The sequence below is a fragment of the Borostomias antarcticus genome, assembly GCF_949987555.1.
Source record: "Borostomias antarcticus genome assembly, chromosome: 11".
Classification (NCBI taxonomy): Eukaryota; Metazoa; Chordata; class Actinopteri; order Stomiiformes; family Stomiidae; genus Borostomias; species Borostomias antarcticus.
The window spans coordinates 27,666,720-27,694,219 of record NC_140244.1 but is presented as its reverse complement, the minus strand read 5'-3'; the positions used below and the strand labels follow the sequence as shown (position 1 = coordinate 27,694,219).

The window sequence follows — 27,500 nt, the reverse complement described above, 5'->3', positions numbered from 1 at the left end:
GTGAATAGTGAGTAGTGAGTAGTGTGCTTAGTCAGTACTCATGGCAGAGCACAGGGAGGTTGTTATGCTGCTCTCACATTGAGTCATTTTGTTCAGTTATGTAACCAGATTCCCCAACGTCCCCCCAGTCATGTCCTCCAGCCAGACAGGCTGGGACTGGAGTTATGGCCACTCCAAAACCCTCCAAATGATCTCTCTCTCTCCCCCCCCCCCTCTCTCTCTCTCTTTCTCTCCCTCTCTCTCTCTCTTTCTCTCCCTCTCTCTCTCTCTTTCTCTCCCTCTCTCTCCCTCTCTCTCTCTCTCCCTCCCTCTGTAGAACAGTAGAACAGTAGAACAGTAGAACAGATAGAACAGTAGGCCTACTTGGGGGCAACGCTATAAATGTTGGGCCCTATGAAATAATATAATATTATAACATATTATAACATAATATGAATATTAATAAAAGTGATTCATGGGGCCCTTGTCAGTGCGAGGCCCTTGGCATCATCCTAACGTTCCCTCCTCACGGCTCCCCTGACAGGACTACATGTCATAACTCAGCGTGAACTGTGCTCCAGGCTTACCAAGGATTTTGATAGTTTTGAGGAAGTGGTGAATACACATGCACACACACATGCATGCGCACACACACACACAGCCACACACACACACACACACACACACACACACACACACTGCCTAAGGTATCTTGCTTCCTCATGTACTAGTGGTTTCATGGATGTCCTCTGAAGCGTCCCCTGTCCCCTGTGCTCAGAAGCGTCCCCTGTCCCCTGTGCTCAGAAGTGTCCCCTGTCCCCTGTGCTCAGAAGTGTCCCCTGTCCCCTGTGCTCAGAAGCGTCCCCTGTCCCCTGTGCTCAGAAGTGTCCCCTGTCCTCTGTGCTCAGAAGCGTCCCCTGTCCCCTGTGCTCAGAAGCGTCCCCTGTCCCCTGTGCTCAGAAGCGTCCTCTGTCCCCTGTGCTCAGAAGCGTCCCGTCACCCTGTCAGAAATCACACCCTGTCAGAAATCACACCCTGTCAGAAATCACACCCTGTCAGAAATCACACCCTGTCAGAAATCTCACCCTGTCAGAAATCTCAGCCTGCAAGGAAACACAGCCTTGCATCGGCATCCTGATCACGTGAAGGAAACGCGCCTCCTCAAACTGAACATGGAAAATTATTCATTTAGCTATTATTATTTAGCTTTTTCCAGTAGAAACAGATATAGCGTTGACACATTCCCCGTTTTACAATCTCAATACAAATCCAATTTGACAGCGTTTAATTTAATATTGTTTGAATGTTCTGCTCGTTCTAAGCGGTCTGATTACTGCTTTGGCGTCCACACAATTTTGTGCTGTATGCAAATCAGGTTAGGGTTAGGTGAGGGGAGGGAGGGAGATAGAGGGGGAGAGAGAGAAAGTGAGACAGAGGCAGCCGGAGAGACAGAGAGGGAGAGAAAAATAGAGAGGAGGGACAGACCAAGAGAGAGGGAGAGAGAGGGAGGGAGAAAGATACAGAGGGCTAGAGGGAAAGAGTCACAGAGACAGAGGAAGAGAGAGAGGGAGGGAAAGACTGAGGGAGAGAGAGGGAGGGAGAGACTGAGGGAGAGAGACAGAGAGAGAGGGAAAGAGAGAGCGTATGTTAATCTAATTATGATTGCGTTTAAATGCTAAAGGTTAAACCTTTAAAGGTCATGAATCTTCCCCACTAACGGTTTCCCAGGTTTATGACATGAATTAATTTTAAAGAAAGGTTGAGCAAGAAGAAAAGACAGAGTTTTTGTTAGAGGTTCGGTTAGAAGCAAACCAAACTGCTTCTCAACTACATGCAAATCACTACCTCTAGTGGCATTATGAACCCGCCGATGAGAGATCCTGGTAGAATGGAGTGCTCAGTGCTTCTTAAAGGTTATCACACATGGTTCCCATGCTTCTCGTCACTAACAAGCCTGACCCTAACCCTGACCCTTCCCTGACCCTAACCCTAATTCTGGTTTGCATGCTCCTCATCACTTACCAGAGAACAGAGAGATTTGCATACAAGACAGAAGACGCAGGTTCTGGCCATGATCGTACCAGCCGTGCACCACCTACAAAAACTTTAAATACTTCTCTCACTGTACATGTAGAGTGATATATGTTATATATATATACAGTGAAAAATATTAAATGTGTTTGTAGGTGGTGCACAGTATATATATATTTATATATATATATATATATTTGTTTGTTAGTTAGTTAGTTTTAGTTGGTTAGTTAGTTAGTTAGTTAGTCAGTTAGTTAGTCAGTCAGTCAGTCAGTCAGTCAGTCAGTTAGTTAGTCAGTTAGTTAGCCAGTTAGTCAGTCAGTCAGTTAATTAGTTAGTTAGTTAGTTAGTTAGTTAGTTAGTTAGTTAGTTAGTTAGTTAGCCAGTTAGTCAGTCAGTTTGTTAGTTAGTCAGTTAATTAGCCAGTCAGTCAGTCAGTCAGTCAGTCAGTTAGTTGTTTAGTTAGGTAGTCAGTCAGTCAGTTAGTTAGTTAGTTAATCAGTTAGTTACTCAGTTAGTTAGTTGGTCAGTTAGGTAATCAGTCAGTCAGTCAGTTAGTTCATTAGTTAGTCAGTCAGTTAGTTAGTTAGTCAGTCAGTCTGTTAGTCAGTCAGTCAGTCCGTTAGTCAGTCAGTTAGTTGTTTAGTTAGTCAGTCAGTCAGTCAGTTAGTTAGTTAGTTAATCAGTTAGTCAGTTAGCTAGTCAGTCAGTTAGGCAATCAGTCAGTAAGTTAGTCAGTCAGTCAGTTAGTTAGTTAGTTAGTTAGTTAATTTTAGTTGGTTAGTCAGTCAGTCAGTCAGTCAGTTAGTTAGTTAGTTAGTTAGTTTATTTGTCAGTTAGTTCGTTTTTTTATTTCAGTGTCATGCCATCTCTCTCCCATCCCCCTTTGGATTACAAGACACCACAATTTACAATATATTGTATAGATATTATACTGTGTATAAGCTAGAGAGAGAGAATGCAAATAAATGAACTAAACTAAACCATTCATGGGGTTGAGCGAGAGGGTGGGGGCACGTCATGTTGTGTTTACTGACATGTTGTAATGACAGGAGCGAAACCAATCATGGCAACAATGTTGACAGCATTTGGACAGCTTCACGCTAGTGAGTGTTTATTATTTATCTAACCCTAATCCTAACCCTCACTAGGACAGCTTCACGCTAGTGAGTATTTATCTCACACAAAAATACATCTAGCTCAGATGACAGAGCTCGTCTCTGCATGACTCTGAATGGCTGGTTGAGTGGATGGGATGTTCAGAGCGTTTTCTGGCTGGTTGAGTGGATGGGATGTTCAGAGCGTCTGCTGGCTGGTTGAGTGGATGGGATGTTCAGAGCGTCTGCTGGCTGGTTGAGTGGATGGGAGGGTTATTGTTAGGGTTAGGGTCGTAGGCGCTGCCCAGGACGTTAAACCATTCAAAGCAGTACAGCTCGGTTAGAACAGAGTACAGCGCCCTCTGCTGTAACACAGGCTGAACTGACAGAGGGTTACTCGGCCTAGTAGGAGAATAGAATAGAATGGAATAGAATAGAATAGAATAGAATAGAATAGAATAGAATAGAATAGAATAGAATAGAATAGAATAGAATGGAACGGAACGGAACGGAACAGAACAGAACGGAATAGAATGGAATGGAATGGAATAGAACGTTTATTTGCCATATATAACCGGTACATTGGAATCCTGTCCTTACAATATTGTATCAGCACTAATCAATTCCTCATTCCAGTTACTAGGTACACAACTAAGGTTCCCAATCTGGTAATTTCCTATCTGCAGTCTAGCAGTCTATCAAACTGACCTTCATCTACGTATTCCATCCAATCATAAATTACTGTGGCTATGATCGTGATATAGGCGGTACACTTATTAAAATTAAAGTATAAAATTATACAGTGTGTTCAATTAAAACCTTGATGAGGAACTTTACACTTTGAAGTCCTGTAACAAATAATCTTTGATCCAAAGGAGTTCACCTCCGCTCCACACCAGCTGGCACAGCCAGAAGGAGGCGTTCACACGTCAAAGAGTAACGTACTGATGAAGGCTCTGAAATTAGCATTAAAAGTTGTGTCTTTATATAACCCTTTATAACCCTAACCCATATTATATTGAATGACTCACAAAAACACATGTGAATGAGCGGCGACACAGTACACACAACACACACACACACACACTAACACATGTATCTTCAGGGGTCACCGGTAGAATTTGTCCTCTGCATTTTCCCATCCAAGCTGTCCTCCTCCAGGGGGGTCAGGAGCAGTGGGCCGTCCTCCTCCAGGGGGGTCAGGAGCAGTGGGCCGTCCTCCTCCAGGGGGGTCAGGAGCAGTGGGCAGTCCTCCTCCAGGGGCAGTCAGGAGCAGTGGGCCGTCCTCCTCCAGGGGGGTCAGGAGCAGTGGGCCGTCCTCCTCCAGGGGGGTCAGGAGCAGTGGGCCGTCCTCCAGGGGCAGCCAGGAGCAGTGGGCAGGTCAAGGGCTCAGCCCAGGTCCTGGTCAGGGACCGACTGAAGAGCGATCTGTTCTTCTGCATGTTTTTATATTAGGGTTCTTATGAGGAAACCCCTTGCGAACACGGGGAGAACATGCAAACTCCACACAGAAAGGCCTGGGAGATACCCCACCTGAGTACCTGACCACCCTGGGAGATACCCCACCTGAGTACCTGACCACCCTGGGAGATACCCCACCTGAGTACCTGACCACCCTGGGAGATACCCCACCTGAGTACCTGACCACCCTGGGAGATACCCCACCTGAGTACCTGACAACCCTGGGAGATACCCCACCTGAGTACCTGACCACCCTGGGAGATACCCCACCTGAGATACCCCACCTGAGTACCTGACCACCCTGGGAGATACCCCACCTGAGTACCTGACCACTCTGGGAGATACCCCACCTGAGTACCTGACTACCCTGGGAGATACCCCACCTGAGTACCCGACAACCCTGGGAGATACCCCACCTGAGTACCTGACCACCCTGGGAGATACCCCACCTGAGTACCTGACCACCCTGGGAGATACCCCACCTGAGTACCTGACCACCCTGGGAGATACCCCACCTGAGTACCTGACCACCCTGGGAGATACCCCACCTGAGTACCTGACCACCCTGGGAGATACCCCACCTGAGTACCTGACTACCCTGGGAGATACCCCACCTGAGTACCTGACCACCCTGGGAGATACCCCACCTGAGTACCTGACCACTCTGGGAGATACCCCACCTGAGTACCTGACAACCCTGGGAGATACCCCACCTGAGTACCTGACTACCCTGGGAGATACCCCACCTGAGTACCTGACCACCCTGGGAGATACCCCACCTGAGTACCTGACCACCCTGGGAGATACCCCACCTGAGTACCTGACCACCCTGGGAGATACCCCACCTGAGTACCTGACCACCCTGGGAGATACCCCACCTGAGATACCCCACCTGAGTACCTGACCACCCTGGGAGATACCCCACCTGAGTACCTGACTACCCTGGGAGATACCCCACCTGAGTACCTGACTACCCTGGGAGATACCCCACCTGAGTACCACCCTGGGAGATACCCCACCTGAGTACCTGACTACGCTGGGAGATACCCCACCTGAGTACCTGACTACCCTGGGAGATACCCCACCTGAGTACCACCCTGGGAGATACCCCACCTGAGTACCTGACTACCCTGGGAGATACCCCACCTGAGTACCTGACTACCCTGGGAGATACCCCACCTGAGTACCTGACAACCCTGGGAGATACCCCACCTGAGTACCTGACTACCCTGGGAGATACCCCACCTGAGTACCTGACTACCCTGGGAGATACCCCACCTGAGTACCTGACTACCCTGGGAGATACCCCACCTGAGTACCTGACTACCCTGGGAGATACCCCACCTGAGTACCTGACCACCCTGGGAGATACCCCACCTGAGTACCTGACCACCCTGGGAGATACCCCACCTGAGATACCCCACCTGAGTACCTGACCACCCTGGGAGATACCCCACCTGAGTACCTGACCATCCTGGGAGATACCCCACCTGAGTACCTGACTACCCTGGGAGATACCCCACCTGAGTACCTGACCATCCTGGGAGATACCCCACCTGAGTACCTGACCACCCTGGGAGATACCCCACCTGAGTACCTGACCATCCTGGGAGATACCCCACCTGAGTACCTGACCACCCTGGGAGATACCCCACCACCCTGGGAGAAGTGCCGACATCGTCCCAAGCGGGAATCGAACCCAGGGCCTTCTTGCTGTGTGGCAACACAGTGCAAAGCAGCGAGCCAATGGGGCAGGTCTACCCAACACTCAGCCACTGGGGCAGCAATTGCACTTGTCATTCCAGTCTGGAACTTGGACTACAGTATATACCTGCTTAGTTGCTTGTCACTGGTAGACTTACATTATTTATGCAATTGTGCCACCTACTGGAACTGCCGTACATACACCAGGAAGTCATCCACCACCACTTTACGTTTTTGTGGAGTAAAACATTATTTATTTATTTGAGTTGATTTTCTACAAGGATAAATACACTTTATTTCTTCATTCAGAGATTGTCTTTCCCCCCAGGAGAGGTTCTTAAACCTATACAGTGATTAAACAGGAGTGTATGCTGTTACCAAACTGGGACCAGGCCCAGGGGCCCAAGAGCTCAGGGGCCCCCAGGCCAGAGCCCCTGCTTGAACGATGCTATAAACTTTGCATTTGTTATTGCGTAGTCACTCATGTCAATAACAGAGCCCCTCAGTTTATCTATAGGACTTTAGAGGGGCTGAATACTCCATGCAATATGGGCCAATCCCACAAGCACCCTAACCCTTCTCCCCACTGGGTCAAAACCCACATGGGAAAACGTTTAGTTGATGTGCCCTAGTCTCATTGGACAAATGAGATGAGAATGTTTGTAACCAGGGCACCTTTGCAAATATGGCCTTGGGCTCAATGGGTTCCCCTGGATAATATATAATGGGTCCCCCTGGATAACTAAAGATAACTTCCCAGATGATGGGTCCGCACTCATCCTTCTCGGGGACTTCAACATCCAGAGTGAGAAATTGGAACCTTTCCTCTCCTTCCTCTCCATCTTCGATCTTCACCTCTCTTCTTCTCCTCCTACTCACAAAGCCGGCAACCAGCTGGATCTCATCTTCACTAGACACTGTTCCACCCCTAACCTCTCTGTCACTCCCCTCCATCTCTCTGACCACTATTTCATGTCCTACTCCCTCTCCATCCCCTCTTCCCCTGTAACTCCTCCTCCTACCCACATGGTTACCGCCCGTAGCCATCTCCGCTCGCTCTCCCCTACTGACCTTTCCTCTACTGTCACCTCCGCCCTCCCCGCCCCTGAATCCTTCTCTCTCCTACCCTCTGATACTGCCACTGATCTTCTCCTCTCTACTCTTTCCTCTTCTCTGGACAATCTCTGTCCCCTCACCTCCAGGCCTGCACGCCCAACTCCACCTGCCCCATGGCTGTCGGACTCAGTGCGTACTGATAGACGGAGCCTGAGAATAGCTGAGCGCAAATGGAGGAAAGGCAAGCTCCCAGAGGACCTTCTTAATTTCCAATCTCTTCTTTCCACATTCTCCTCCTCTCTGTCTGCTGCTAAAGCTGCTTTCTTCCGCTCTAAAATCCTAACCTCTGCTTCCAATCCTAAAAAACTCTTTGAAACCTTCTCTTCACTACTCCAGCCCCCACCTCCTACTCCCAACTCCTCCCTTCTCCCTGATGATTTCGCCAACTTCTTTGACAAGAAAGTTAACGATATCAGATCCTCTTTCCCCCCTCCCCCGGTCAACGCTCCATGCACGAAACCCACCCCCCCATCCCCACCCTCTCTCCACTCCCTGCTCCCCCCCTCCTCTCCACGCCCCACCTTATCCCACTTTTCTCCCCTCTCCCCCAACGAGGCCCTCAACCTTGTAACATCTAACCGCCCCACCACGTGCTCCCTAGACCCTGTTCCCTCGACTCTCCTTCAGTCTGTTGCACCCGAACTCCTTCCCTTCCTAACCCACCTCATCAATGCATCTCTTGTTTCAGGATGTTTTCCCTCTGCTTTCAAGACTGCCAGAGTCACCCCCCTCCTAAAGAAACCATCTCTCGACCCCTCTGATGTCAAAAACTACAGACCGGTTTCCCTTCTATCCTTTCTATCCAAAACACTTGAACGTGCTATCTTTAACCAACTGTCTTCGTACCTCCACCAGAACGACCTCCTAGATCCCCACCAATCCGGGTTCAAGGCTGGCCACTCGACAGAGACCGCCCTCCTTGCAGTAACAGAGTCACTCCATGCCGCTAGAGCGAACTCTCTCTCCTCTGTCCTGATACTCCTAGACCTGTCAGCAGCATTTGATACGGTAGACCACCAGATCCTCCTCTCCACCCTCGAGGAGAAAGGCATCGATGGCTCTGCACACTCCCTGTTTGCATCCTACCTGACGGGCCGCTCCTACCAGGTGACATGGAGAGGGTCGACGTCGGAACCGCGTAGTCTGACTACGGGGGTTCCACAAGGGTCTGTCCTGGGTCCTCTCCTGTTTTCCCTCTACACTACATCTCTGGGCTCTGTCATTCGCTCGCATGGCTTCTCCTATCACTGCTATGCCGACGACACCCAACTGGTTCTGTCATTTCCCCCTTCTGATACAGAAGTGGAGACACGCATAGCTGGGTGCTTGGCTGACATTTCGGAGTGGATGACGACACATCACCTCAAGCTCAATCTGGACAAGACTGAGCTGCTGTTCCTCCCGGGGAAGGGCTGTCCGCACCGGGACCTGGCCATCACCATTGAAGACACAGTGGTGACCCCGACTCGGACTGCGAGGAATCTGGGTGTGACCCTGGATGACCAACTGTCATTTTCCTCACATGTCACATCCGTCACACGTTCCTGCAGATTCATGCTCTACAACATCAGGAGGATTCGCCCTTTCCTCACTAATGAAACGGCGCAGGTACTCATCCAGGCCCTGGTCATCTCCCGCCTGGACTACTGCAACTCCCTCCTCGCGGGGGCACCGGCGTCAGCCATTAAACCTCTGGAACTTGTCCAGAAAGCTGCTGCTCGCCTGGTGTTCAACCACCCCAAATTCTCCCACACAACTTCCCTCCTCCGTTCCCTACACTGGCTCCCTGTAGCGGCTCGCATCCAGTTTAAAACTCTGGCGCTAACCTACAGGGCAATGAAAGGAACAGCCCCCTCCTACCTCCAGGCCATGGTCAAACCCTACATCCCCTCCCGACCACTACGCTCTGCTACCTCAGGGCGACTGGTTGCCCCGTCACTCCGAGGCTCCTGCGGTCGATCGACACGGTCACGGCTCTTCTCTGTCCTGGCCCCGCAGTGGTGGAATGAGCTGCCCACTGATGTCAGGACAGCAGAGTCGCTGCCCATCTTTCGTCGCAGGCTCAAAACTCATCTCTTCAAGAAGTACTACAACAATCCTCCCACCTAAGCACTTATTATATTATATTGCACTGTACTTTAGATTGTGATTCTTGCACTTTGCCTTCAGCACTAGATTATGCTCTTAGTCACTTGTTTGTTTTAGAAAGAAGATGCACTTGTGAGTTCTGGCAAGTAGTAGTACATTGGCTCTTCCTACGTCAAATGCAATTATTGTTAGTCGCTTTGGATAAAAGCGTCTGCTAAATGACTGTAATGTAATGTAAAGGTAAAATATTTAAAAAGCATCAGTGCCCAGGGACCCATTGTCTCATAATCCTTTTATGCGATTTAAAAAACATCCCAGCAACCAAATCACCAGCATACGGTTTAACGTACAGGACCAGTGACCAGACCACCTACTGTACATAGGTTTAACCTCCAGGACCAGTGACCAGACCACCAGCACACGGTTTAACCTCCAGGACCAGTGACCAGACCACCTTCTGTACATAGGTTTGACCTTCAGGACCAGCGACCAGACCACCAGCATAGGTTTGACCTTCAGGACCAGTGACCAGACCACCAGCATAGGTTTGACCTTCAGGACCAGTGACCAGACCACCAGCATAGGTTTGACCTTCAGGACCAGTGACCAGACCACCAGCATAGGTTTGACCTTCAGGACCAGTGACCAGACCACCTACTGTACATAGGTTTGACCTTCAGGACCAGTGACCAGACCACCTACTGTACATAGGTTTGACCTTCAGGACCAACGACTGTTGCAGTAGGATTGTGGATTGTTCTCATTCAGAGAGAAACAAATTAAAGTGAAATCCTGAAATGAAAGGACTGGCTATCCTGAGTGACGAGGCATTTAAAGAGTTATACTGACAGTGTTGCACTGTATTGATGTTTGAGTTTGCCAGTGTTGTACTTTAAGTTGAATGAGGTTGGGCCAGGCGTCTCCTTCCGCAGCAGGTGTGGACAGTTTCAATCAGGCCAGCTGAAGCCAATCACCACCTGGGCTCAGCACTACTTTAGGCTGCGGAAGACAGACGTCGGGCGCTTGAACGTTGACAACTGTTGACTCCATCCCGTTCAAGACCAGTCTCTCCCAGCTCCACCCGCGCCCTCCACCGAACTCCCCTCCCAAGCTCCTACTCCTCCCAACTCCCCTCCCAAGCTCCTACTCCTCCGCTCCTCCCAACCCCCCTCCCAAGCTCCTACTCCTCCACTCCTCCCAACCCCCCTCCCAAGCTCCTACTCCTCCGCTCCTCCCAACCCCCCTCCCAAGCTCCTACTCCTCCGCTCCTCCCAACCCCCCTCCCAAGCTCCTACTCCTCCGCTCCTCCCAACCCCCCTCCCAAGCTCCTACTCCTCCGCTCCTCCCAACCCCCCTCCCAAGCTCCTACTCCTCCCAACTCCCCTCCCAAGCTCCTACTCCTCCCAACTCCCCTCCCAAGCTCCAACCCCCCTCCCAAACTCCTGCTCCTCCCAACCTCCCTCTTGTTCTACCCCTGGACCCCCCGTGCTTCCCAACCCCGGATCCCCTCGGACAGACCTCCCCCCCTGCTCTCTACCCTGGACCCCCTCCCCCCCTGCTCTCTACCCTGGACCCCCTCCCCCCCTGCTCTCTACCCTGGACCCCCTCCCCCCCTGCTCTCTACCCTGGACCCCCTCCCCCCCTGCTCTCTACCCTGGACCCCCTCCCCCCCTGCTCTCTACCCTGGACCCCCTCCCCCCCTGCTCTCTACCCTGGACCCCCTCCCCCCCTGCTCTCTACCCTGGACCCCCTCCCCCCCTGCTCTCTACCCTGGACCCCCTCCCCCCCTGCTCTCTACCCTGGACCCCCTCCCCCCCTGCTCTCTACCCTGGACCCCCTCCCCCCCTGCTCTCTACCCTGGACCCCCTCCCCCCCTGCTCTCTACCCTGGACCCCCTCCCCCCCTGCTCTCTACCCTGGACCCCCTCCCCCCCTGCTCTCTACCCTGGACCCCCTCCCCCCCTGCTCTCTACCCTGGACCCCCTCCCCCCCTGCTCTCTACCCTGGACCCCCTCCCCCCCTGCTCTCTACCCTGGACCCCCTCCCCCCCTGCTCTCTACCCTGGACCCCCTCCCCCCCTGCTCTCTACCCTGGACCCCCTCCCCCCCTGCTCTCTACCCTGGACCCCCTCCCCCCCTGCTCTCTACCCTGGACCCCCTCCCCCCCTGCTCTCTACCCTGGACCCCCTCCCCCCCTGCTCTCTACCCTGGACCCCCTCCCCCCCTGCTCTCTACCCTGGACCCCCTCCCCCCCTGCTCTCTACCCTGGACCCCCTCCCCCCCTGCTCTCTACCCTGGACCCCCTCCCCCCCTGCTCTCTACCCTGGACCCCCTCCCCCCCTGCTCTCTACCCTGGACCCCCTCCCCCCCTGCTCTCTACCCTGGACCCCCTCCCCCCCTGCTCTCTACCCTGGACCCCCTCCCCCCCTGCTCTCTACCCTGGACCCCCTCCCCCCCTGCTCTCTACCCTGGACCCCCTCCCCCCCTGCTCTCTACCCTGGACCCCCTCCCCCCCTGCTCTCTACCCTGGACCCCCTCCCGGTCTCTCCCTCCCGGACTCTCCCTCTCTGACTCTCCCTCTCGGTCTCTCCCTCTCGGTCTCTCCCTCCCGGTCTCTCCCTCCCGGTCTCTCCCTCCCGGACTCTCCCTCTCGGTCTCTCCCTCCCGGTCTCTCCCTCTCTAAATCTCCCTCTCGGACTCTCCCTCCCGGACTCTCCCTCTCTGACTCTCCCTCTCGGTCTCTCCCTCTCGGTCTCTTCCTCCCGGTCTCTCCCTCCCGGTCTCCCTCCTGGACTCTCCCTCCCGGTCTCTCCCTCTCTAAATCTCCCTCTCTGACTCTCCCTCTCTGACTCTCCCTCTCTGACTCTCCCTCCCGGACTCTCCCTCTCTGACTCTCCCTCCCGGTCTCTCCCTCCCGGTCTCTCCCTCTCTAAATCTCCCTCTCTGACTCTCCCTCCCGGACTCTCCCTCTCTGACTCTCCCTCTCTGACTCTCCCTCTCGGTCTCTCCCTCTCGGTCTCTCCCTCCCGGTCTCCCTCCTGGACTCTCCCTCCCGGTCTCTCCCTCCCGGTCTCTCCTTCGTTAGTTTTAGTTCCGCAGCACATTCCCAACCCTACATCTACACTCGCACCACACGCAGGTTACACATAGACACTTGCAAGACACACACAAAGTACACATCCCATTGACATTTTGACCATGCACACACACACACACATTAGACTAGCTGAGTTTATTGTTTCAAAGCTGCTGACAGAGATTTTTTATTGTTGCACGAGTTGTTGACCGGAGGGGGGGGGCTTTTGCCCTGTTCGATTCATTCGATCCACCCGATCCACCCCTGGGCCTGTAGTATGTAGGGGTTGCTCATTGTGAAGTGTGGCATGTGAGCGTGAGAAGAGGCTGAAACTCTGGATGGGGAAAGGGCAGGGAGGCAGGGAGGAGGTGTGTTATCTGGCTGGTTAGTGGTCATCTCTCAGGCACTCTGGATGGGGAAAGGGGGGGAGGAGGTGTGTTATCTGGCTGGTTAGCGGTCATCACTCTGGATGGGGAAAGGGGGGGAGGAGGTGTGTTATCTGGCTGGTTAGCGGTTAGCGGTTAGCGGTCGGTTAGGGGAGGAGATGTGTGTGCTGTGTGCAGTGCTGCTGCAGCGCGCCTACGCTTGTGTCCTCTTTTCGCGTTTACCGTTGACAAATGAAGAGGTAGGGGGGGGGGGGGCACGGGTGTGCCGCGGGCACGTGTGTGTGTGTGTGTGTGTGGGGGGGGGGGGGCTCTGGCAAAATTACAACGCATTTTGGGGCATTATTATTACACGCTTTTAATTCAAGAATTTATCGATGTCACCATGGGCCACATACAGTAGGCCTACACTGTTTAAAAAAATATTTATACGGGTTAAATATTTAAAAATATTTTAACTTCCTAAAGGGCACTTGCCTTGTCCAGAGGGCAAAGGGCAGGTGCTCTAGCACCACCTCATGTCTATCTGTGCACGTCCCTGCTAACAACCAACCAATTTTAGAATCAGAAAAGGGATACACAAAGAGTTTAGGTGTAACTATAAGTGTCACTTGCTGTAAATATGCTGCATGTGTTGTTCTAATGTTCTATTATCAATAAACTGATGGCTCGTTCATTCAGACACTCTAGTCTCTGGTCTACTGTTTAATTTAGGCTGATGGTTCTAGTGTCTTATACATGTAGTTGTCTGACACGGTGATCTCAGTCATGTTTGCCGTTTGCCCAAAATGGCCAAATTACTGGGATTAATTTAAAACACTGCGCATTGATTGGTTTAAAACACTGCCTATTGATTTGTTTAAAACATTGTCCATTGATTGGTTTAAAACGGTGTCTATTGATTGGTTTAAAACACTGCCTATTGATTGGTTTAAAACACTGCCTATTGATTGGTTTAAAACTCTGCCTATTGATTGGTTTAAAACACTGCCTATTGATTGGTTTAAAACACTGCCTATTGATTGGTTTAAAACACTGCCTATTGATTGCCATTAGGAATTCCAGAAGACGTGTGTTCCTTAAAGCCCAAGGCGGGGTTGAATGTGTTTTGTTGTTGTTGTTTTAGTTTTTCAGGATTTAAAATCTGCAACGCCAATTTGTTTCCCTTATTTTTGTATCGCAATAAAAACTATTTTAGTAAAAAATCCCAGTGGTAAAGATGAAGGCAGCAGAGACAGACAGACAGACTCAAGACTCAGGTTTCAGTAAACCCTTTTTTATTGTTTGGTAGCAAAAACAGCACCGTAGGGCAACAGTGGCCGACACAGTGGGCAGCGTCCGCAGCGGGGGCGTAGCAGGGCGGGAACACACAGCTGAAAGTGGAAGACATGCACTACCTACTTAGCAGACATCCATAGACAAGTTGACCACAATGCTACTGTTACACTGTTTACATCCATAGACAACACATCCACTCACTACTGGGCTCTGGGAGAGACCCTGGTACTGAACACCAGGACCCTGGTACTGAACACCAGGACCCTGGTACTGAACACCAGTTGCATCGGCTGGGAGGGAATGATTTACAGGTGCACTTTGATGCCTGTGAGGGACACAAACTGACAGACATCTCTTTTAGTACAGGATGACAACAAAAGTTACAGTATCGAAATGATTTGGTCCCTTTTCAATATCAGAGTGCTTATTGCTCATACAGACACATCTGTTAATGGTGCTCTGCTCTGGATTGCTTCTGACAGGTCGTTACATTGCACTGCGGCGGGAATGATAATTGGACGAGTAAGAGGGTAGAGTAATTGGATGAGTAAGGCAAGAGGGCAAGACAATACAAGGTGCTCGTTGTTGTTGTTGTGGGTCTAAGCTTGCTGCTCAGTCCTCCACCACCTCGGAGGACTCCGACACCACTTTGCCGTCCTTGGTCTCGATCATCTTGATGACGACGCTCTTCTTGTTCAGCGTGGTCTGGGTCTGGATGGGCCCGCTGCTGCCCTTGGCGCTGCCCGAGCTGTACCCGCCGGAGCCATAGCCTCCATAGCCGCCGAAGCCGGCGCCGTATCCGCCGCCAAAGCTGCTGGAGTAGCCGCTGGAGTAGCTGCTGTTCACCGACTCCATGGGGTAACCACCGTAGCTCGCTGGGGAGGAGGGAGGAGGGGAGTGAGAACTCACCACATTTCCTATCTTAGACTGGAGATCAATGTGTGGAAATGCAACAGGTGGGGATTTGAACCCATAGACCTAGAGGGGGTGGAAGGTGAGACAGTATACTTACTGCTCTGTTTGGAGACACTAATGGACTTGATGCCGCTTGCTAGCCTGGAGGGGACAAGAAGAACAGTGGAAGATTTTTAGTTTGTGGTACATCATGATGCTTACGGGTGTCCAATCTAACGGAATCCTCACTTATTAAGGCTAGACTGAGTTGGTTGTACAGCGTAGATATACCGGGTTGGGTTGTAGAGTTTGGAACTGCCTAGTTTGTTTTGGGAACCGTAAAATGGCTGCTGGGTTGGTTTGTACAGTCCTTGATCTGGTAACACTAAAATGGCCGCTCTACCTGTCCTCCTCTCCTTCCAGGAGTTTCCTGTAGGTGGCGATCTCGATGTCCAGGGCCAGCTTGACGTTCATCAGGTCCTGGTACTCGCGGATCTGGCGGGCCATGTCCTGCTTGGCTCTCTGCAGGGCGTTCTCCAGGTCGCAGATGCGGCCCTTGGCGTCCCTCACCGCCATCTCGCCGCGCTCCTCTGCCTCGGCGATCTGCGCCTCCAGGTTCCCGCGCTGACAGGACAGAGGTGAGGCGCGCCGATGAGTACAGGACTAAAGAGCACACTTCATATGATGTGATTGAAACACTGCAAGTGTGTTTGGGTCAGGTCAACCAGCTGTCCTGGTGGCCTGTGGGGTCATAGGTCATAGGTCATGCTTAGCACCTGTCCCTTGACGGCGTCGATCTCTGATGTAAGTCGCTGGATCATGCGGTTCAGGTCGCCGATCTCTGTCTTGGTGGCCCTCAGGTCGTCCCCATACCTGGTGGCGGACGTCTGCATCTCCTCGTACTAAACAACAACAATAACATCAACAACAACATAATAAACCACAACAGCAGCAGCAGGTAGCAGCCCGGAGGAGACCAGACGGACCCCAGGGACGTACCTTGCTCTTGTACCAGGTCTCCGCCTCAGCTCTGCTGCGGTTGGCGATGTCCTCGTACTGAGCACGGACCTCGGCCACGATGGAGTCCATGTCCAGGTTACGGCTGTTGTCCATCTCCACCACCACAGAGGTATCCTTGATCTGACCTTGCAGCTCATGCAGCTCCTGGGGAGGGAAGGAGGGGGCGGGGTTAAAGAAGGAGGGGAGGGAAGGAGGGGGCGGGGGGGGTAAAGAGCAGGAGAGAGAGATGAGACGCTGGCCAGAGATCCCCCTGCTCCACTCCACCAACCCCGAGATCAGACGACCTGCCACGATCACTTCTAAATGCCGACCATGTGGTGATGCAGATCAGATGCCATTTTAAAAGTGCAAACGCAGCATTCCAATAAATACCACAAACATCTCAGCGTCGTAAATCACACAACCTTAGAGATGAATCAATCCAGACGGTTTAATAAAGCAGCAGCGCAGCTCTCTGTCATCAGTTGGCATCTAAATCAACCATGCTGGTATATTTCGCTCAGATAGCTTGAGGTACTTGAACCTCCAGACAGAAGGGGATGTCAGTGGCGTACCTCCTCGTAGATCTGCCTCAGGAAGTTGATCTCATCTGTCAGGCTCTCCAGCTTGGCCTCCAGCTCCACCTTGTTCATGTAGGCCTCATCCACGTCCTGACACACACGTATACACACACGCACACACACACACACACACACACACACACAGGAGACAGGATATGAGCTGGTAAAATAACAGAGTGCAGGATGTAGATAAGAGTCAGGGCGGTGATGTGAGATGCCCAGAGGAAGACAGAGTCTCTCGATATTGAAGAGATTGTTTCAAGGAGAAAAGCAGGAATACAGGCTGAGAATAGCAGGACGTTGCTAGGGGTTGCTAGGGCAGTGCTCACCTTCTTGATGAGCACAAAGTCATTTTCACACTCTGTGCGCTTGTTGATTTCATCCTCATACCTGAGGGAGAGACAGAGTCAAAGTTATCTTAAGAGTTTGATAGACGCTATGCTGCAGTCCAGCCACCAGGGGGCGTGGGAGACCCACCGGCAGGCCTCTGTGTGCTGGCGCAGGCATGAGAGGTGTTCTGGTCCCCCCCCTCCCCGAGGGCCCCGGTCAGCTGACTGACTGGTCTCACCTATCAAGCACTTCCAGGTGAAAAGCCCTGTGATGCGTTCCATTGCCACGGCAGCGGCTTGTGCGAGGTGCTGGCAGACGTGTGTAAACAGAGAAACGGTTTTCACCTGCCCCCCCCCCCCCCTCAGCAGGGCGGACGTCAGCCCTAGTGAGGTCTCCCCCCCCCCCCCCATCAGGGCGGACGTCAGCCCTAGTGAGGTCTCTCCCCCCCCCCCCCCAGCAGGGCGGACGTCGGCCCTAGTGAGGTCTCCCCCCCCCCCCCAGCAGGGCGGATGTCAGCCCTAGTGAGGTCTCCCCCCCCCCCCCCAGCAGGGCGGATGTCAGCCCTAGTGAGGTCTTCTCCCCCCCCCCCAGCAGGGCGGACGTCGGCCCTAGTGAGGTCTCCCCCCCCCCCAGCAGGGCGGATGTCAGCCCTAGTGAGGTCTTCTCCCCCCCCCCCAGCAGGGCGGACGTCGGCCCTAGTGAGGTCTCCCCCCCCCCCCAGCAGGGCGGACGTCAGCCCTAGTGAGGTCTCCCCCCCCCCCAGCAGGGCGGACCTCAGCCCTAGTGAGGTCTCCCCCCCCCCCAGCAGGGCGGACGTCAGCCCTAGTGAGGTCCCCCCCCCCCCCCCCCAGCAGGGCGGACGGCAGCCCTAGTGAGGTCTTCTCAGCTGAGGTAACGGCCAGCTGCAGGGAGGACGCTCTGCTGGGACGAACCACGCCTGACTAGCAGCCTCTACATGCTATACATTACATGACTGGACGAGGGCTGGATCTATGAGCTCATGACCCCGGTGGTCCGGTATCAATGACTTAAGCCATGTGGTTGAGTCCCTCAGAGGGTCTGAGCTTGTGACTGACGGCAGGGCTAGGGTTCGAGGGTTAGGGCTAGGGTTCGAGGGTTAGGGCTAGGGTTCGAGGGTTAGGACTAGGGTTCGAAGGTTAGGGCTAGGGTTCGAGGGTTAGGGCTAGGGTTCGAGGGTTAGGGCTAGGGTTTGAGGGTTAGGGCTAGGGTTCGAGGGTTAGGGCTAGGGTTTGAGGGTTAGGGCTAGGGTTCGAGGGTTAGGGCTAGGGTTCGAGGGTTAGGGCTAGGGTTTGAGGGTTAGGGCTAGGGTTCGAGGGTTAGGGCTAGGGTTCGAGGGTTAGGGCTAGGGTTCGAGGGTTAGGGCTAGGGTTTGAGTAACTGATCCCCACAGTGAGACGGTGATAGGGGAGAAACGGGGAGTTCCTCAATCTGGATGGATCCTTCCTCTGTCTGATCTCAAATGAACGCTATTCTGTCCAGGCAGACGTTTAAAAACAGTCCTAATCTGCCAGCTGGTGGAACAGCGCCACCGAGCCGTCTCTTACTAGACAAAGATCAGACAATGAGCGTTGTTGTCCTGCAGAGGCGTCTGTTTGGCAAGTTAGGAAAAATGTCAGACAGTGAGGAGAGGACCTCACTCACTTGTTCTTGAAGTCCTCCACCAGGCCCTGCATGTTGTGCAGGTCGGCCTCCAGCCTCATCTTGTCGTTGCCCAGCGCGTCCAGCTGTCTGCGCAGGTTGGAGATGTAGGCCTCGAACATGCTGTCGATGTTGGAGCGCGTGGTAGTCTGGCCCTGGAGGAGGCCCCACTTGGTCTCCAGCATCTTGTTCTGCTGCTCCAGGAAGCGCACCTGTCCACAAGAAGTGACATGAAAGGGAGTTAGTGTCAGGTGACTGGGTAAGCCGGGGTGTAGATCGATGGTTTTGCTCTCAGAGTTTGTTATTCGCAGCACAGTGGCAGCTGCTTTGTGTTCAGGATAGGGCCTGTTTACCCAAGGAAGCTCTGATCTGACCACATCTGATCCTGACCGGAGGGGTGGGGGGGTGATGATGGAAAACGCTGTTGATAGAGTTAAAACTCCTGCTCTGTTTTCCTGTTTATCAAGGGCGAGGCTGGGGGCGGAGAGTGGCTTGGAGAGAATGGAGAGAGAAAGAGAGAGAGAGAGGGAGGGAGAGAAAGAGGGAGAGAGAGAGAGAGGGAGGGAGAGGGAAAGAGGGAGAGAGAGGGAGGGAGGGAGGGAGGGTGGTGGTGGTGGTGGTGGGGGGGTTGCAAAGCTAGGCGTGGTCACACACAGCCTCGCGAGGGAAGGTAAATATTTAACTATAGTGTAGGTGTGATGGGGCTGGTGGTGGGGGAGGGGGGCCTGTGGGGCTCGTGGGGGGGGGCTGTGGGGCTCGTGGTGGGGGGCGGGGCCTATGTGTCAGGTAATAACAGGAGAGGAGAGCAGATAGGGTTAGGGTTAGCAGATATATGGCTGTCAGCGGGCCCTGGACACTCATAGCCTCAGGTGGAGTTCCAGAAGATTCCCTAAAAAGGATGTTTCCTCTCCCATTGGCTGATAGGGGCTGTGTTCCGCAAGGCTCGCACGCAAGACCGGGACAAGAATGCGCCGTGTTAACAGGAGATAAGGAAACAGAGGAGTTGGGACTCTTATCTGTGCTTCGGCACAGGAGGTATGCAAAATAACTGGGTATTGGGAATCTGGGTATCTGGGAAACGAGCGCTTACGTAAGCGACTGACATGGACCCGAACATGAGATCGGTCGGCCCATTAAATATTAACTCTGGAGCCTCAGGGCGTGGAGGGGATCTGGCCAGTCAACGTCGGAACAACTCGCTGACAAAGAATCCTAACTGATCCCATTATTCACGCCCCTTCTCTGAACTATGCACTCCATTCAGACGTCTTTAACTGGTATCTCCAGGGTTGTGTGTGTGTCTGCATGCATGCATTCTTGAGTGTGTGTGTATGCGCGTGCGTGCGTGTGTGTGTATGGGTGTGTGCGTGTGCGTGTGTGCGTGTGTGCGTGTGTGTGTGCGTGCATGCGTGACTTTCTTTGGTGTGTCCAACAGTGCAGGAGAGCCACACCCCAGGGCGGGGCAGGGCTGATCTCCCAGGGTAACCCAGATCCATGCGCTGCCCCCCCCAGAAATCTCCCCCACCCTTCACATCTGGTCCCCAGCACTGGAACAGTTCCATCGCTGCCAGACTATTAGATATGAACCGAGATAACCAGAGAAAACTATTACACACACTTAGAGACTTAGAGCTTTTACCCTTTGAAGGGCCAATCCATTTTGAGCAAGTCTCTCTTTCTCTTTCTCATCTCTCTTTCTCTCTCTCCATATCTCTCTCTCTCTCCACTTTTTCATACTTCGAACAACTCTCATACTTTCCCTGGGATCGTTCGTACAAGTGACGTTCTGTCCCCTCCCTCCCTGTTAGATATCAGTGTAACATGGCGGTGTCTCCCCCAGTCTCTCCCCCAGTCTCTCCCCCAGTCTCGCCCAATCCACTCCCACCAGAGTAGAGACACTCAGCTTTGAACAGAGGACAGCTTTATGAACACTGACATCACCAGAACCTGCCTCTAACCCTCACCCTAACCCTCTAACCTCCATAGGTTCACAACCAAACTGAACCAGCCACTTAAAACACAAAGCAAAGTCCAGTTCTACACAGCGTGAGAAACCTTGAGCAGCGGCCCAGACCGAGACAGACTGAGACAGACCGAGACGGACTGAGACGGACTGAGACGGACTGACCTTGTCGATGAAGGAGGCGAAGCGGTTGTTGAGGGTCTTGATCTGGTCCTTCTCCTGGGTCCGGACCACCTGGATATTAGGGTCGATCTCCAGGTTGAGGGGGGCCAGCAGGCTCTTGTTCACAGACACGGCGGTGATGGGGGCAACGTTGCCCATGCCCCCCATGCCCCCCATGCCCATGCCCAAGCCCATGCCGCCCCCGTAGGCCGAGGAGCTGGAGATGAAGCCCCCCCCGTAGCTGCCCCCCATGCCCCTGTTGGCCCCTCCGTAGGAGCTGCGGACGCTGTAGCTCTGGCGGGCCGTGGCGGGGCCCGAGTACGACATGCTGCTGAAGCTCCGGGGGGCCGTCCCCGAGGACGACATGCTGCTGAAGCTCCGGGGGGCCGTCCCCGAGGACGACGACTTGACGGTGTAGCTGGTGCTCTTCCTGACGGACGACATCTTGGACACGAGCGGCTGGAGACTGGAGAGTGAAACTGACGGGGAAGGAGAGGCAGGCTAGAGGGGTTTGTCCGCTGGTGAGCTGGATAGACAGAGCACAAGTTTCCTCAACTGCTTTAAATGACTGCCCCTGTGGGAGGGGCCAGTGGCTGGCCCTGATTGGCCAGGGCTCTGGGTGAAAGGGAGAAGGGGGCGGTGCTGTAACTGGACACTGTGGCACACGCAGGCTGAATGGATACCTGGTTGGAGTGTGTGAGAGAGGAACAGGTTATTACTGAGCTGCAGCCGCTGGGTTTCTGGGTGCTCTGTTCTTGTGGGGGAGGTGGGTGGGGGGGTGGAACACAAGGAATGCAGCAGGTCCAGGTGGAAAGTGATGACCTCTTGCTTAATAGGCCCGGTCCAATTCTGGTTTGGACACTATGACTATGCTGCGGTATTACCCAATGGCATACTAGTATTCTACAACAATCCACTAGTAATATACACACTGGATTTGGAGGGCGAGTAAGACAGTTTGATGAAGATATCATTGGCGTCAGCCAGCTTGGGATGAACTCGGTATCAACATGTGTGTTTTGTGAGTTGAACAGAACAGTGCAGCTTCTCTCTGAGGATTTACATAGTCAAATAGTTTCTGGGACCTGTGTTTAGACGCTGGGGGCAGCTCATCTGTAGATGGGCAGGCCTACAGGCAAAGTGCTTACAAGCAGGCCTATAGGTAGAGCCTACACAGATGGGCCTACAGGTAGCAGGTGCTGGATACAGGCACCAGCCTGAACTCAGATGAACCCGGAACGCTCAGCGCATGTTTAAAGGGTTGGCAAAAGTTTGTATGCGATCATTGGGGACCAGAAAAGGGATTAGATTAGAAGATTAATATGCAGAAGCGCAACGCGAGTAAAACAAACCACAATGAACATATTACTATCCATATTCTGGTTACATTGATCTCAGACTGGACTCACTGTCAGTAGCACAAAAACCTTGTTTACATGGAAACTGGGCCAACTGCCCCGACCAGCTGGGTGTTGGTATTGAGTCTGTCCAGCAGGCTCCCTGGGAGGAGAGGAGGACCCGGAGCTACCTGTTCAGCCTGGGGGAGAGAGGAGCAGGGAGCTGGGGAGGAGAGAGGGGGGGAGAGGGGAGGAGGTGGAGAGGAGAGAGGGGGGGGGGAGAGGGGAGGAGGTGGAGAGGAGAGAGGGGGGGAGAGGAGCAGGGAGCTGGGGAGGAGAGAGGGGGGAGAGGGGAGGAGGTGGAGAGGAGAGAGGGGGGGAGAGGAGCAGGGAGCTGGGGAGGAGAGAGGGGGGAGAGGGGAGGAGCTGGGGAGGAGAGAGGGGGGGGAGAGGGGAGGAGGTGGAGAGGAGAGAGGGGGGGAGAGGAGCAGGGAGCTGGGGAGGAGAGAGAGGGGGAGGGGAGGAGGTGGAGATGGGGAGAGGGGAGGAGGTGGAGAGGAGAGAGGGGGGGAGAGGATCTGGGAGCTGGGGAGGAGAGAGGGGGGAGAAGGGAGGAGGTGGAGAGGAGAGAGGGGGGGAGAGGATCTGGGAGCTGGGGAGGAGAGGGGGGAGAAGGGAGGAGGTGGAGAGAGAGGGGGGGAGAGGATCTGGGAGCTGGGGAGGAGAGAGAGGGGGGAGGGGAGGAGGTGGAGAGGAGAGAAGGGGGGAGAGGAGCTGGGGAGGAGAGAGGGGAGGGGAGGAGGTGGAGATGGAGAGAGGGGGGGAGAGGAGCTGGGAGCTGGGGAGGAGAGAGAGGGGGAGGGGAGGAGGTGGAGATGGAGAGGGGAGGAGGTGGAGAGGAGAGAGGGGGAGAGGAGCTGGGAGCTGGGGAGGAGAGAGAGGGGGGGGGGGGGGTGGAGATGGAGAGAAGAGAGGAGGGAAGGAAGGACCTGGGGAGGAAGGGATCTTCAGAGTCTGGGAAGATGTTTCCTATCAGGACAGGGATGGAAGATGTTTCCTATCAGGGAAGGAAGATGTTTCCTATCAGGGAAGGAAGATGTTTCCTATCAGGGATGGAAGATGTTTCCTATCAGGGATGGAAGATGTTTCCTATCAGGGATGGAAGATGTTTCCTATCAGGGATGGAAGATGTTTCCTATCTGGGATGGAAGATGTTTCCTATCAGGGATGGAAGATGTTTCCTATCAGGGAAGGAAGATGTTTCCTATCAGGGATGGAAGATGTTTCCTATCAGGGATGGAAGATGTTTCCTATCAGGGAAGGAAGATGTTTCCTATCAGGGATGGAAGATGTTTCCTATCAGGGATGGAAGATGTTTCCTATCAGGGATGGAAGATGTTTCCTATCAGGGATGGAAGATGTTTCCTATCTGGGATGGAAGATGTTTCCTATCAGGGAAGGAAGATGTTTCCTATCAGGACAGGGAAGGAAGATGTTTCCTATCAGGGATGGAAGATGTTTCCTATCTGGGATGGAAGATGAAAACTAGACGTCTTCTGGATCATTCTGGCACATTAACTGCAGTATTCATAAATGTTTACTGTCCCTGTTATATAAATACAGAAATAAATCGTCATAACCGTGCTCCTCTCCTCCCTTCTCTCCTCACTCCTTACCTCCATCTGCTCTCCTCTCCACCCTCTTCTCCTCCTTCCTCCCTCCTCACCTCCTTCCTCTCTTCTCCTTTCACTTCTCCCTCCTCTCCTCTCCTCCTCTCTCCTCTCCTTGCCTGACTCCTCCTCCTCTCCTCCCTCCTCTCTCCCCTCTCCCACATTTCCTGGTATTTGAGGGGTGTGTGTGATTAATGTGTCAGTGATGATGTCAGAGGTTACGGAGCCTGAGTGACAGCTCTGAGACACACAGCAGACTGACAGCATCACATTGGGAAATACACATCATTTTAATAGGAAAATGTCCTGTAAATTATTTAATTTATTATGGTGTAATATGCTAGCCTAGTCTACTCCTCATCTTTACTAGTCTACTCCTCATCTGTACTAGTCTACTCCTCATCAGTACTAGTCTACTCCTCATCTGTACTAGTCTACTCCTCACCTGTACTAGTCTACTCCTCATCTGTACTAGTCTACTCCTCATCTGTACTAGTCTACTCCTCATCAGTACTAGTCTACTCCTCATCTGTATTAGTCTACTCCTCAGTACTAGTCTACTCCTCACCTTTACTAGTCTACTCCTCACCTTTGAAAGTCTACTCCTCATCTGTACTAGTCTACTCCTCATCTGTACTAGTCTACTCCTCATCTGTACTAGTCTACTCCTCACCTTTACTAGTCTACTCCTCATCTGTACTAGTCTACTCCTCATCTGTACTAGTCTACTCCTCACCTTTACTAGTCTACTTCTCACCTGTACTAGTCTACTCCTCACCTTTACTAGTCTACTCCTCATCTGTACTAGTCTACTCCTCATCAGTACTAGTCTACTCCTCACCTTTACTAGTCTACTCCTCATCTGTACTAGTCTACTCCTCACCTGTACTAGTCTACTCCTCACCTGTACTAGTCTACTTCTCACCTTTACTACTCTACTCCTCATATGTACTAGTCTACTCCTCATCAGTACTAGTCTACTCCTCATCTTTACTAGTCTACTCCTCACCTTTACTAGTCTACTCCTCAGTACTAGTCTACTCCTCACCTGTACGAGTCTACTCCTCATCTGTACTAGTCTACTTCTCACCTGTATTAGTCTACTCCTCACCTTTACTAGTCTACTCCTCATCTGTAATAGTCTACTTCTCATCTTTACTAGTCTACTCCTCATCTTTACTAGTCTACTCCTCACCTGTACTAGTCTACTCCTCACCTTTACTAGTCTGCTCCTCATCTGTAATAGTCTACTTCTCACCTGTATTAGTCTACTCCTCATCTTTACTAGTCTACTCCTCATCTGTACTAGTCTACTCCTCATCTTTACTAGTCTACTCCTCACCTGTACTAGTCTACTCCTCACCTGTATTAGTCTACTCCTCATCTGTACTAGTCTACTCCTCATCTGTACTAGTCTACTCCTCACCTGTATTAGTCTACTCCTCATCTGTACTAGTCTACTCCTCACCTGTACTAGTCTACTCCTCACCTGTACTAGTCTACTCCTCACCTGTACTAGTCTACTCCTCATCTGTAGTAGTCTACTTCTCACCTGTATTAGTCTACTCCTCACCTTTACTAGTCTACTCCTCATCTGTACTAGTCTACTCCTCATCTGTACTAGTCTACTCCTCACCTTTACTAGTCTACTCCTCATCTGTACTAGTCTACTCCTCATCAGTACTAGTCTACTCCTCATCTTTACTAGTCTACTCCTCATCTGTACTAGTCTACTCCTCATCTGTACTAGTCTACTCCTCACCTGTATTAGTCTACTCCTCATCTGTACTAGTCTACTCCTCACCTGTACTAGTCTACTCCTCACCTGTACTAGTCTACTCCTCACCTGTACTAGTCTACTCCTCATCTGTACTAGTCTACTTCTCACCTGTATTAGTCTACTCCTCACCTTTACTAGTCTACTCCTCATCTGTACTAGTCTACTCCTCATCTGTACTAGTCTACTCCTCATCTGTACTAGTCTACTCCTCATCAGTACTAGTCTACTCCTCACCTTTACTAGTCTACTTCTAATCTGTACTAGTCTACTCCTCATCTGTATTAGTCTACTCCTCATCTTTACTAGTCTACTTCTAATATGTACTAGTCTACTCCTAATCTGTACTAGTCTACTCCTCACCTGTACTAGTCTTCTCCTCACCTGTACTAGTCTACTCCTAATCTGTACTAGTCTCCTCCTCACCTTTACTACTCTACTCCTCATCTGTACTAGTCTACTCCTCATCTGTACTAGTCTACTGCTCACCTGTACTAGTCTACTACTTATCTGTACTAGTCTACTCATCTGTACTAGTCTACTCCTCACCTTTACTACTCTACTCCTCATCTGTACTAGTCTACTACTCACCTTTACTAGTCTACTCCTCATCTGTACTAGTCTACTACTCACCTTTACTAGTCTACTCCTCACCTTTACTAGTCTACTACTCATCTGTACTAGTCTACTCCTCACCTGTACTAGTCTGCTCCTCACCTGTACTAGTCTACTCCTCATCTGTATTAGTCTACTCCTCATCTGTAATAGTCTACTCCTCATCTGTACTAGTCTACTCCTCACCTGTACTAGTCTACTCCTCATCTGTACTAGTCTACTCCTCATCTGTATTAGTCTACTCCTAATCTGTACTAGTCTACTCCACATCTGTACTAGTCTACCACTCATCTGTACTAGTCTACTCCTAATCTGTACTAGTCTACTCCTCATCTGTACTAGTCTACTCCTAATCTGTACTAGTCTACTCCTCATCTGTACTAGTCTATTTCTCACCTGTACTAGTCTACTACTCACCTTTACTAGTCTACTCCTCATCTGTACTAGTCTACTTCTCACCTGTACTAGTCTACTCCTCATCTGTACTTGTCTACTCCTCATCTGTACTAGTCTACTTCTCAGCTGCATTAGTCTACTCCTCATCTGTACTAGTCTACTTCTCACCTGTACTAGTCTAGTCCTCATCTGTACTAGCCTACTCCTCATCTGTACTAGTCTACTCCACACCTGTACTAGTCTACTCCTCATCTGTAATAGTCTACTTCTCACCTATACAGCCTACTCCTCATCTGTACTTGTCTACACCTCATCTGTACTAGTCTACTCCTCATCTGTACTAGTCTACTCCTAATCTGTACTAGTCTACTCCTCATCTGTACTAGTCTATTTCTCACCTGTACTAGTCTACTACTCACCTTTACTAGTCTACTTCTTACCTGTACTACTCTACTCATCACCTGTACTAGTCTACTCCTCACCTGTACTAGTCTACTCTTCATCTATGCTAGTCTACTCCTCATCTGTTCTAGTCTACTCCTCACCTCTACTAGTCTACTTCTCATCTGTACTAGTCTACTTCTCACCTGCACTAGTCTAATCCCTATCTATACTAGTCTACTTCTCATCTGTACTTAAAGCAGTCTACATCTGATATGCTCCCCAGTGAAGCAGCTCAGGTGGGCTGAGTGTCAGGGTTGATATACCAACAATAGAAAAAAGATTCCATAGAACCCTTCTCAGGTCAATAAGACCCCATTTAGACTTTAGAACGCATTTTAGACAATCAGGTTCAAAGTGGACAGCAATAAATCCTGAGCCTCTAGGAGCAACGCTGCTGTCCTGACATCGGAGGGCAGTTCATTCCACCACTGTGGGGCCGGGACAGAACTAGTCTACTACTCA

At 51.9% G+C, this 27,500-nt stretch overlaps 1 protein-coding gene across 1 annotated transcript; it reads right to left on the bottom strand.

Annotated features, from left to right (window-relative positions):
• Window positions 1-14,188: 14,188 nt before the first annotated feature.
• Window positions 14,189-21,338, bottom strand: krt8 (keratin 8). The gene is made up of 9 exons (XM_084446269.1): window positions 20,803-21,338; window positions 18,678-18,886; window positions 17,015-17,075; window positions 16,680-16,775; window positions 16,105-16,269; window positions 15,882-16,007; window positions 15,509-15,729; window positions 15,224-15,267; window positions 14,189-15,086 (listed from the first exon to the last, which is right to left on the bottom strand). Exons 1-9 carry the CDS (start codon window positions 21,241-21,243, stop codon window positions 14,824-14,826), a joined length of 1,626 nt encoding a protein of 541 aa, XP_084302395.1. The 5' UTR covers window positions 21,244-21,338; the 3' UTR covers window positions 14,189-14,823.
• Between the last annotated feature and the right edge of the window lie 6,162 nt (window positions 21,339-27,500).

Coding starts and splice junctions, on each gene's coding strand:
- krt8 (XM_084446269.1), bottom strand. CDS start 21,243: ATGTCGTCCGTCAGGAAGAGCACCAGCTACACCGTCAAGTCGTCGTCC. Junction 16,776..17,014: donor ACTTTGTGCTCATCAAGAAG/GTGAGCACTGCC, acceptor CGTGTGTGTCAG/GACGTGGATGAGGCCTACAT. Junction 15,730..15,881: donor TCGACGCCGTCAAGGGACAG/GTGCTAAGCATG, acceptor CTGTCCTGTCAG/CGCGGGAACCTGGAGGCGCA.